Source organism: Miniopterus schreibersii, assembly GCF_964146895.1.
Source record: "Miniopterus schreibersii genome assembly, chromosome: X".
Lineage (NCBI taxonomy): Eukaryota > Metazoa > Chordata > Mammalia > Chiroptera > Miniopteridae > Miniopterus > Miniopterus schreibersii.
Genome location: NC_138104.1, coordinates 7,066,948 through 7,078,601, shown reverse-complemented (window position 1 = coordinate 7,078,601; position 11,654 = coordinate 7,066,948). Strand labels below are relative to the sequence as shown.

General features: G+C 43.0%; 1 protein-coding gene across 1 annotated transcript; it reads left to right on the top strand.

Annotated features, from left to right (window-relative positions):
• Window positions 1–2,875: 2,875 nt before the first annotated feature.
• Window positions 2,876–11,265, top strand: LOC308551710 (zinc finger protein 449-like; the record flags this gene model as incomplete). The annotated part of the gene is made up of 4 exons (XM_081126356.1): window positions 2,876–3,334; window positions 5,522–5,714; window positions 10,149–10,250; window positions 10,523–11,265. 4 exons carry the CDS (start codon window positions 2,876–2,878, stop codon window positions 11,263–11,265), a joined length of 1,497 nt encoding a protein of 498 aa, XP_080982482.1.
• Between the last annotated feature and the right edge of the window lie 389 nt (window positions 11,266–11,654).

Sequence of the window (11,654 nt, the reverse complement as noted above, 5' to 3'; positions counted from 1 at the left end):
AGTTTCCCTTTCTGGTAGTTCATTATTGGTGTATAAAAATACAACCGATTTCTGGATATTTATTTTGTATCCTGCTACTTTACTGGATTCATTTATCAGTGCTAGTAAGGGTTTGTTTTTTGTTTGTGTGTGTGTGTGTGTGTGTGTTTGTGGTTTTGTGTGTGGGGGGGTTGGTGGAATCTTTAGAGTTCTCTATATACAGTATCATGCCATCTGCAAATAATGACAGTTTTACGTCCTCCTTTCCATTTTGGATGCCTTTTATTTCCTCTTCCTGTCTGATGACTGTGGCTAGGACTTCCAGTACTATGTTGAATAAGTGCGGGGAAAGTGGACATCCCTGTCTTGTTCCTGATCTTAAGGAAGATGGTTTTAGTTCTTCCCTTTTAAATATGAAGTTAGCTGTGGGCTCATCATATATGACCTTTATTATATTGAGATATGTTCTCTCTTTTCTCACTTGGCTGAGACTTTTTATCATAAATGGGTGCTGAATTATGTGAAATGCATTTCTGCACCTACTGATATAATCTTATGATTTTTGTACTTCATTTTTTATGTAGTGTATCACGTCAACGGATCTGAGGATACTGTGCCAACCTTGCATCCCAGGAATAAATCCTACTTGATCATGGCGTATGAGCTTTTTAGCGTATTGCTGGATTTGTTTGTTTAATATTTTGTTGAGGAATTTTGCATGTATGTTCAGCAGGGATATTGGCCCATAATTTTCTTTTTTCATTGTCTTTATCTGATTTTGGAATTAGGATAATGCTGGCCTCTTAAAATGAGCTTGGAAGCCTTCCTTCCTCTTGAATTTTTTGGAATAGTTTGAGAAGGATAGGTGTTATTTCTTCTTTGCATGTTTGGTAAAATTCACCTGTGGAGCCATCTAGTCCAGGACTTTTGTTTGTGGGAATCTTTTTGATTACTGCTTCGATTTCATTAGTTGTAATTGGTCTGTTCAGATTTTCTGTTTCTTCTTGATTCAGTTTTGGAAGATTGTATGTGTCTAGGAATTTATCCTTTTCTTCCAGATTGTCCAATTTGTTGGCATATAGTTTTTCATAATATTTTCTTATAATTCTTTGTATTTCTTTGGTTTCAGTTTGACTTCTCCTCTTGTATTTCTGATTTTATTTATTTGGTCGCTTTCTCTTTTTTTGGATGAGTGTAGTTAATGGTTTATCAACCTTGTTTATCCTTTCAAAGAGCCAGGTCGGTGGTTTCATTGATCTTCTGTATTGCTGTTTTAGACTTTATTTCTTTATTTCTGCTTTGATCTTTATTATTTTCTTCCCTCTACTCTTCTGGGCTTTGGTTGTTGTTGTTTTTCTAGTTCCTTTAGGTGTAAGTTTTGATTGTTTGAGGTTTTTCTTGTTTCTTGGGGTAGGCCTATAAAGCTAAGAATTTCCGTCTTGGGGCTGCTTTCCCTTTGTCCCATAGATTTTGGGTTGTTCTGTTCCCATTTTCATTTGTCTCAAGGTATCTTTTGATTTCTTCCTTGTTATCATTGTTACACATTCATTAATTAGTAACATATAATTTAGCCTCCATTTGTTTATGTGTTTTCTATTTTTTTCCTTGTAATTGACTTCTAGTTTCATACCATTGTGGTCAGAGAAGATGCTTGGTGTGATTTCAACCTTCTTAAATTTATTGAGATTGGTGTGTTTCCCAACATGTGGTCTATCCTAGAAAATGTCCCATGTGCACTTGAAAAGGATGTATATTCTACTGCTTTGGGGTGAAATGCTCTGATAAAAGCAATTAAATTCATCTGGTCTAGCGTGTCATTTAAGGCCGCTGTTTCCTTGTTGATTTTCTGTCTGGAAGATCTACCCATTGATGAGAAAAAGAGTGTTAAAATTTCCTTCTATGACAGTATTACTGTCGATCTCTCCCTTCGTGTCTATCAAGATTTGCTTTTTGTATTTAGGTGCTTCAATATTGGGTGCATATATGTTTACAAGGGTTATATCCCCTTGTGGGATTGATCCCTTTACCATTATGTAGTGTCCTTCTTTGTCTCTTATTATAGCCTTTGTTTTAAAGTCTATATTGTCATATAAGTACTGTTACTCCAGGGTTTTTTTTCCATTTCCATTTGCGGGAAATATCTTTTTCCATCTCTTTACTTTCAGTCTGTGTTTGCCTATCCTTCTGAGGTGGGTCTCTTGTAGACAGCATATATACGAGTCTTGTTTTCTTATTGATTCAGCAGTCCTACGTCTTATTGTTGTTGTTGTTGTTGTTGTTGTTAATCCTCACCCAAGGATATTTCTTCCATTGATTTTTTAGAGAGAGTGGAAGGGCAAGGGAGAGACAGAGAGAGAGAAACATCGATGTGAGAGAGACACGTCTATTGGTTGCCTCCCGCAAGCACGTGCGCTGACAGGGGCCTGGGATCTGACCTGTGACTAAGGTAGGTGCCCTTGACTGGAATCGAACCGCAGAACCTTCAGTTGGCCGGCCGACGCTCTGACCACTGAGCCCAACCAGCTAGGGCTACCCTATGTCTTTTGATTGGAACATTGAAACCATTTACATTTGAAGTGATTATTGATGGGTATGCATTTATTGCTATTTTATTCTTTATAACTGATCTTCTTTTTCTTTCTTTCTTCTTAAAGAAGTCCCGGAACATTTTCATCAGATTTAAAAAACTTCCCTAAAGATTACAACCTGTGACTTTAGGGCTTTGCTGAAAGGCAAGCAAATAAGGGAGATGAGGTCCTCTGGTAACCACCCCTGGTTCTTTCTCATTTGCCCTTTCCTCAGCTGTAGGTGTCTACACCCAGGAAATACACAAAGAAACAAATTGGAACCTGAGACTTCAGATGCCAGGTCAATTGTATGCTGAGGGAAGGGGGTAATGGATACTGCCCTCAGTTTTGCAATCCAGGCCTCCTTGAATCTGGGCTTGGTGTTTCAAGATTGTGATAAAGAATCTGAAGTCTTCCGTCAGTGCTTCAGGCAGTTCCAGTACAAAGAAGCAGCCGGGCCTCGTGAAGTTTTCAACAAACTCCTGGAGCTTTGCTCTGAGTGGCTGAAGCCAAAGATTCGTTCTAAGTCACAGATGATGGAGCTTCTAACGTTGGAACAATACCTAACAGTTATACCCCAGGAGCTAGAGACCTGGGTGACAGAGCAATGCCCAGAGACTACAGAAAGCATTGTGTCACAGTTAGAAGACTTACAGACCAAACCTGAGACACCGGAGACAGTTGTGTCACTATTAGAAGACTTACAGACCAAACCTGAGACACCGGAGACACAAGTTGTGTCACTCCTAGAAGACTTACAGACCAAACCTGAGACACTGGAGACACAGGTGAGAAAAGAGTTTGGGATCTTGGTAACTAGACCAAAGGGGTATCAGAGGCAGGTGGTATTGGATCAGACTTTTGTGTCTGTGTCATTCTTCAGGCCAAGATTTCTCCACAGTTGTTTTCATGGCTCTCTTCTGCTGGAGAAAACATATGGGTCAGTGGTTTTCAACCTCATCATAGCCAATTCCCCTTCTGTAACAAATATTTCCTAATGCCCCAGTAAATATACTTAAATGAAATTCATACATAACCTACCCCATAACCTACCTACAGTCATTCCTCAAAAATCACCAGTATTACACTTTAGGGTCTGCAGACCAGATCCACCCACAGCCTGTTTGGTATACCCTGTAAGCTAATAATGGATTTGACCTGTTAAAATATTGTTTTAAAAAAGAGGAAGAAGGAGAGTTAGTGACAGACAGAATGTGGCACACAAAGCCTAAAATATTTACTACATAACTCTTTGCAAGCAAAATTGGTCAAGTCTGAGTCAAGTAGACTCTAGAAGGAATATAAAGGAATAGGTAGGTAGTTTATTATAAACTAAGAAAACATTTCAACGTGCACATGTCTGGGCTTGAGTGCGCCAGAAGACCTCATGAAGTTGTCAGATGCTTGCCCCTCTGCACAGACTCACTGTGAAGGCGACAGGCAGTAATTCAGACTGATACAGCTCAAACACTATGAGCAGTGGTGCTGCTGGTGGTGTGATTTTCCAAGATGGGAAAAAACCTTGGTGAATCTGAGCAATTGGTAGTATAGCCTTTCTTTTAAAAAAAACTTTTTTAAAACTTTTTTCTTTTTAAAAAAAATTAAAGTTATTGAGTGACACTGGTCAATAGGGTCATATAGCTTTCAAGTGTCCATTTCTATGACACATGCATGATCTGTATATTGCATTGTGTGCCCACCGCCCAAAGTCAAATCTTACATTCAGTATTATTTTCTATTAGTTTCAGGTCTATAGCATAGTGGTTAGATGATCATATACATTGCAAAGTGTTCCCCCTGATAACATCCAGTACCCACACGACACCATGCATGGTTATTACAATATTATTGACAATATTTCCTATGCTGTACTTTACATCACCGTGACTTTGATTTCCAAAGTAGCGCTCACCTAGAAAATTATAGTTTTGCTAAAATATACAAAAATATTTTGTGATTATATGACCAACAAGGTGAGAGTCTTGACAGGTTCTTTTTACCTACATGAAAGTTTGCGAGAGACACTCCAAAGTTGGTGGGGACCTGGAACAATTCTGTGTTCTGTGCATTATCTATACTCCCATCCCCGCCCACTAAATTATTTTCTTTTAGTTATAGATTTGAGAGAGAGAGAAAGAAACATTGATTTGTTGTTCCACTTCTTTATGCATTCATTGGTTGATTCTTGTATGTGCCCTAACCAGGATCAAACCCGCAACCTTAGCTCATCGGGATGACTCTCTAACAAAATGAGCTACCCAGAATTATCTATACTCCCATCTCCGCCCACTAGTTCTGAAAGCCATCACCTGCCATCATATGCAAAGCACCTTCTGGGGCGGTGGCCATGCCCTCAGTTCAGAACCACCAAGTAAAAGTTTTTGAGGCCATGCCATAGCCGAGCACAGGGCAGCATCTTTGGGGATGAGAGAAAGTGCTTCCAGTTGGGCATCAGGGGCACTGGAGGCTTGGGTGTAGATGGGGCTCTGCAGTTAGCCTGCATGAACAGGACTCTTCCAAAGTTTCCTGCCCCTAGGGTAGAATGAGTTTATAGTTTCCCTTCCTTGTTTGGCTTACCACATGAAATTTTGTCTTTGTGCAGTCTCATTCTGCATTGCCAGCATGGTAGGCACCAGCCAAGGGTGGCTCTTGAGCACTAGAAATGTGGCTAGTCCAAATTGGGATATGCTGTAAGTATGAAATGCACACCCCATTCAGAAGACTTAAGGTGAAAAATAAAGTAGGTGAAATACTTCACTAATAATTCTTCATACTGATTACATTTTGAAATTATGATATTTTAGATGTATTGGGTTAAATAATGCATATTATTAAGATCGACTTTACCTATTTCTTTTATTTTTCATATGAGCACTGGAAAATTTTAAATGACTTGGGTGGCTTGCGTTATGTTGCTACTGGGCACTGCTGGTCTAGATAGACTTTAGAGTGATGTGTTCTGGCATTTCCTCCAGATGGATAGTCAGGAAAAGCTCTTGGCAGATTTGGCAACGGTTGACATGGCAGACATATCCTTAAACGTCCACCTGGAGGTACCCCCACTGCAAGCAATGGAACCTGACCCTGAGGACCCACTGGCAGAGGCCTGGACTCTACAGGAGCTGAGCCCCAATGCTGCTGGGGAAGGCCAGTCCTTTCTGGACCCTGGTAAGGCAAGGGTTTTATTTCTTTTCCTTGATTTCTATTTTGAGAGCTCAGGAGCTGTCCAGGGTTGGGGTTGGTTAGAAACACCGAATACTGGATGAAAATGGATCGCTCTTATAAAGAGTAGTAGGAGGGAGTGTCTCTTGGGGAATATCTGGACACAAAGCCCAGTATTGGATCGAACAGGATTCAAAATCCCTTAAGCTAATTAATAAGCCTGCTCAGGAAGGAGGCTTTGACTCAGAATGTTATACAGGAAATGGATGAGAGTTTGGGTAGTATGAATGAAGATTAATCTCCCCAGCCAATTTTTATCCGTGGAATCTGTGGTGTTGTGGGTCCCAAGGGCCTCAGTTGCTCTTATAACATAAGAGCCACATTCAAACATGGTACTTTATTAATATACTCACTCCAGATCCTTTAAGAGGATTTAATTGCTTGTGCCAGTAAAACAAATACCTATCCTATCCATTTTTATGGATAGAACAGCGTTTCTCCAAGCGTGGTAAGCAGATTCTCCGTATCAGGATCACCTGCGGTGCATTTTAAACAAGCTCTCTAGGTGAGTGCTGAACATACTGCCCTTTGAGAACCACTGCTGCAGGCAATACAGGAGTTAGTTCAGGGGGAGAAAGTCCCGGGGAAGAAAGTCTCCTAGAAGTTCATGGAAGTCTCGAGGGTGGTCGAGGACTTGGCAGGATTTTATAGAGGGAGAAAGCACAAGGTTCTCTGGGCAGACCCTGGGAGATATCATATTAGAAAAGATTGTTATATATGAATTCAAAAATCTGTTAAGCTTTCAGGTACCTTGCCTGGGATCCTTGCTTTCTGTGTCCTAAGTGCATGAGAATGGGTATCCTTGACACTTGGGACCCATTTGCTCTTGAAGCCAATAGAAATTCTAGCTCTGGTGCTTACCTATGGTTTTACCCTCTCTCTTGTGATTTCCATTCCAAGTGCCATCTCTCTTCTCTGAGTGTCTGGCAGGCAATGGGGAAGAGTACGTGTGAGACCCCACCCTCTCCCTGGAAAAGATGGCTTGGTCCCTTCCAGGGGACCAAGAGTAGGACCATATGTGATCTGTGCAATGCCACCACCCACATGGAATTCATCTCATACTGTCACAGTGTGGTTGTTTGGTCACGAATTTGTCTTGCTTTCTGCATTTATTCATTTCATCCTGGTAACGAGTTTTGTAGCTTGCTCTAGCAAGTGCTGGGCATGTAGGGACATGGACTCTGTCTTGTTTTCCATAGCAGTGACCAGGAGGAAAAACCCAAAAGGACATATGTATATCCATTAAGGTCGAAGCCAAACTACATAAAATATTGCCATTAATATCCCATTCTTTACCTTACCTACATCTCTGATGCGTTAACAAGTTTTTAAAAATCTGTATCTCTGTGTGTATGCCTGCAACAAGTGTCAGAACCTAGCCAGTGGGTTGAATTATACATCTTTCTGCGTATGAGTTCCCGTAGAACATTCCCATGTGAATATTCTTCTCTTAGCAACAGTGCCAGGTACAGAGATCATATATGATGCTGAGCAGCACTATTGCTCTTGATTTGAATACATCCTTCTCTAAAGCACAGGAAAGTCCAGTATATTTAACAAGGGAGAGATAGAATGATGTAACAAGTAAAATAATATCCATTAGGAGGAGAGGAAAGTACCCCTTTCTCATCACAGATTAAAATGATACACTATGCTTTGTCCTACTGACTGGGAGGTCTCCATGTCTACCTCCTGATCCCCAAAGTCTCATCCTCCTTACCACTTGCAGAGGGTCCAAGGGATCTGCGGGCTGATCTAGGAAGGAGATATGACCAGGAGTTGGCAGTAGCACACACAAGCTTTGTTGGGCAACTCTTTGTCAGGTGTGCTTGTGAGGGAAGCCAGGGGTCGGAAGGGGAGGACAAGGGAACTCCCCAGGGAGCAAGGGTTGGGGGGGGGGGAGGCGGGGGCTTACCTGTCTTGGTGATGTCATAGCCCAGTAGCACACTGGGAGTCTATAGGTCAGAGAATTCCAAAGGGCAACAGCAATTTGGGGTCATATAACCAGAAGGCTCCAACTTTTCAGTGGCTAGCAGCTGTGGGGTGATATTTTCTTAGCTGTGGAAAGGAGGTCGGCTCTAAATGGCTAAAAATCTGCTTCTGGGGGCTAATTTTTAAGTAATTGGATATGTGAGAATTTGAGTTTGGCGCCTGCAGGCTTTTGAGTAAGGAGTCCCAGCCGGGAGTGAAAAATGAACAATCTGGGGCCCAATACAAAGAGGGCTCTTTCATGCCCTTAACTTAGGCTCATTTCCAGCACAACCTCTGGACTGGTTACTGTGGCGTTTGAGGGTAAAGAGAAGAGCCCTGCCAACTGAAGTAGGCATCGAGGCATGACTTCTGACTGACCAAAGTGCCCTGGGGCCAAGCTATAAAACACAGTGAGCATCTTTCCATGGGCATGTGTCAGCAGGACAAATATCTAGGCTAGGAACAATTGGTTAGGGGGCATATACATCTCAAACTTTAATAGACATGGCCGAATGTCCTCCAAAATTACTGTACCAACTTACCGTCCCACTACAGCCTATGAGTGCTAGTGTCTGCTCGCCTCCACTCACAGGCTTGCCTTGTAATGAGCGCCGTGGCTGTTTTCCCCGTGTTGGCAGACAGAAGGTGGGCTGACGTCTGTGAAAATCTTGTGAAACAGTGTCCAGTTCATTCAGCATTTATGACAGTATTTTATTGAATGCATGAGTAGAGGATGGGAACTGAGGTCAGAAGGGTGTGAGGTGGGTCAAAGGGGGATGGTTACTGCCCTTAGCTGACCTGGGCGTGAGCATAGGTTGGGGAATGCAAACTAGTGAGTGATAGTGGTAGGAGCAGGGCTTTGAGAGTCCAGACTGTGAAGGCTGAGTGCACCTGAGCCACAAAGATCTGAGTGTTACACAGGAGGGAGGTGGGTGGGGGTGAGGTTGGTAGACAGTGAAGAAGCATGTGAGGTTAACAACCACCAGGGAGCTCCAGTTTGGGCCAGCCTCTTTGAAAGCGGGCACCAAGGAGTACTGTGCCGGGCGAGGGAGTCAGGTGACAGTTCTCAGTCCTCTTTGGTTTGGTGCTGCACAGAAAGGGGCAGCTGGACTGGTGGTAAGTCCATGAGACGCAGCTGCCTGGTGATGATACTCCTGGCCTTGTTCTCCTGGGTGCTAGATCCTGCCTCCGGGGCTGCTTCATTCCTTGACTAGTTGTGTCTTTAGCTGCCTTTCCCTGAGGGGCAGGTGTCTGGGTTGGTTTCTTGGTGATCTGTGATGAAGTCTACAGCCTGAAGACTATCAAGTCCATGAACCAGCATGTGAACACATCCTGCCATTCTTAACTTGTGTTCACGTCCCTCTTAATGGGGATATTCAGGCCTCCAGGTTTCTGCCACCCCAAGGCTGTGCTGCTGTCCACCCCCCACTTTCCAGACTTCTCGCACTTTCACTTGAAGGTTGCTGTCCTTTGATCCATGACATCCAGTTTTATTTGACCTGGGCTCATACCCTCTCATCCCTACCTTACCTTTGAGATGCAAGCATAAACAAAATGAAGAGTTGTACTTTAAATTCTCTTCATTTGAAACATATGGTCTTTTCTTTATGAAAATAGAAAATAAGGTATTTTAGTTGCCTTCCTATGCTTTGGTACAATGTCCTAAAAGTTAAATGTTCCTTCACATTAACATTAGCCAAACTAACTTTGCTCATGTCATTTTACTAAGTCTAATATTTATTCATTGCCCTGTATTTCAGTCTGAAATGAGCCATTTCCAACCCACACTTTACTGCAGACCCTTAAACTTGGCTGGAGCTGAGGAAGGCATGTGGAAAGAGGCTGGAGCCAGAGAGGCTCTCACTGAGGAGAGGGTGGTAAGACACAGGGTGACAGTGAGTGTAGAGACGCCTCCTGCTTGTCCTTAGGCTGACAGTCCTACCAAAATTATTCCAGTAGCCATTCCTAACCCCCACTGTGGCCTCCCTCTCTCTTCAGGTGGCAGTGAGTAGGACAGTGCTTCTCAGTTTTGGTATGGCAACACTTTAGGAAGATTGAATTCACGGTCTGGCCCTCACCTACCTAATTCCATTCCCCAAACAGATGTGGGGCTCATTCAGTGCATTCACTTCACACCAGAATTGATTGCTTCCCTTCCATAGATTGGAGGAAAATAGCTTTGAACTGAGCACAGTAGGATCCCCCCCCCCCCCCGCCATTTGGGTTGCATTCTTATTTTTCGTTGAAAAATGCACAACACAAAGGCCTTGCCAGAGGCTCCAGGTGAAGCAATGTTGAGAAGGTAGTAGGCAGATGTGGAGAGGCCACGTGTCCGAGAAAGAGACCTGCACTCTGCAGAAACCTGTGTTGACTCAAACTATCCTCCCTCCCGTCTCTACTTATGGCCAGGATCCCCACCACCAAAGCCTGAACTTGAAGTGCCCTGGGCCAAGGAACTACAGGATTGCAAGGAACTGGAAGAACTACTGCAATTTGTTGACTTCAACATTGGTAAGTGAGGGTTCATGGATTGCTGGGAAGAAACTAAAGAAAGATTCACCCTTACTCCCAGGGTTGTAAAGAGGTTGGGGATGGCACCTGGAAGTTTGTGTCTTACCATTAGCCGTTGAGTGTAACCCTTCTCGGTCCCTAGCTCTCCATTTCCCTTGGAACATGGTGACATCTGCGGTTTCTATCCATACTCTTGATTTTGATATTGGCAGAGAAAATGTGTCAAAGCAGAAAAAACGAGGAGAGTGTATATCCATTTTCTGTTTCTTTAGATGGAAATGCACTTCTTGAGCCCAACTTTCCAGAAGACCTCGAGGAGCCAAACAATCCATTGGGAATTCCCACAGAGCAGCTACCCAGATACCTCACATTGCCTGTCCATGATCAGAATCCCTCTCCGGGAGAGGGAGATGAGAGATCCAACCAGGAAGAGCCTTGGAACCCCAGGGCCCATGAGCAAACGAGTGCCCCAAAGAAGCCACACCAATGTGTTCAGTGTGGGAAGGGTTTTGTTTCTAAGAAGGTACTTAAGGGGCACCTGAAAATTCATTTGGGAAAGCTCCCTCATGAGTGCCCTGATTGTGGGAAAAGATTCCTTCGTAGGTCAAACCTACAAAGGCATCTTCGAGTTCACACAAGGGAGGCTCCCTATAAATGCAGCGTGTGTGAGAAGCGATTCACTCAGCAGTCACACCTCTCAGAACACCAGAAAATCTCTTCTGGTCAAGGAGTATCCACTTGCCCCGAGTGTAAGTTGCGATTTTGTAATAAAAAACAATTTATACAACACCTGAAAATCCACACAAACGGAAAGCCCCATAAATGTCAGAGTTGTGGGAAAAGATTTAGACGACAAAGAGACCTTAATTTGCACCACGGGTCACACACTGCAGAGAGACCATTTGTGTGTGAGAATTGTGGGAAAAGCTATAGACAGAGATCGAGCCTTGTTTTTCATTACAGAAGCCATTCGGGGCAGAAGCCATACAATCTTCCCAAGGAAGGCATGATTTAATATGCACCAAGCTGACCACTTTAGAGAAGAATTCTTTGAGAATTTGTTGAGGGAAACAGTTCCTACACAAAGTGGCACTAATCTATCAAAGCTTTAACCTGCACTAAGCTGTCTTGGAAGAACAGGTTTGTTTGAGCTTTATTTATAAGAACAGCTGTGTATTTTGCTGTGTTTAAGACCCATCTTCCAAGGCACAGAAATTCCAGAGTATTCACTGACTCTTGCCATTGTCGTAGACATGATGTTTTTCTGTCTAGGCAAGTCTTGTTTAATCTTTACGGTGAACATGTGTTTGTTTCAAGCCAACCACAGTATAGGAGTGAGTAAGGAGCACATAAATGTCAGCTTTCCTTTCAGATCTACTAGAGTCAGTATTCCAATAGATGGGG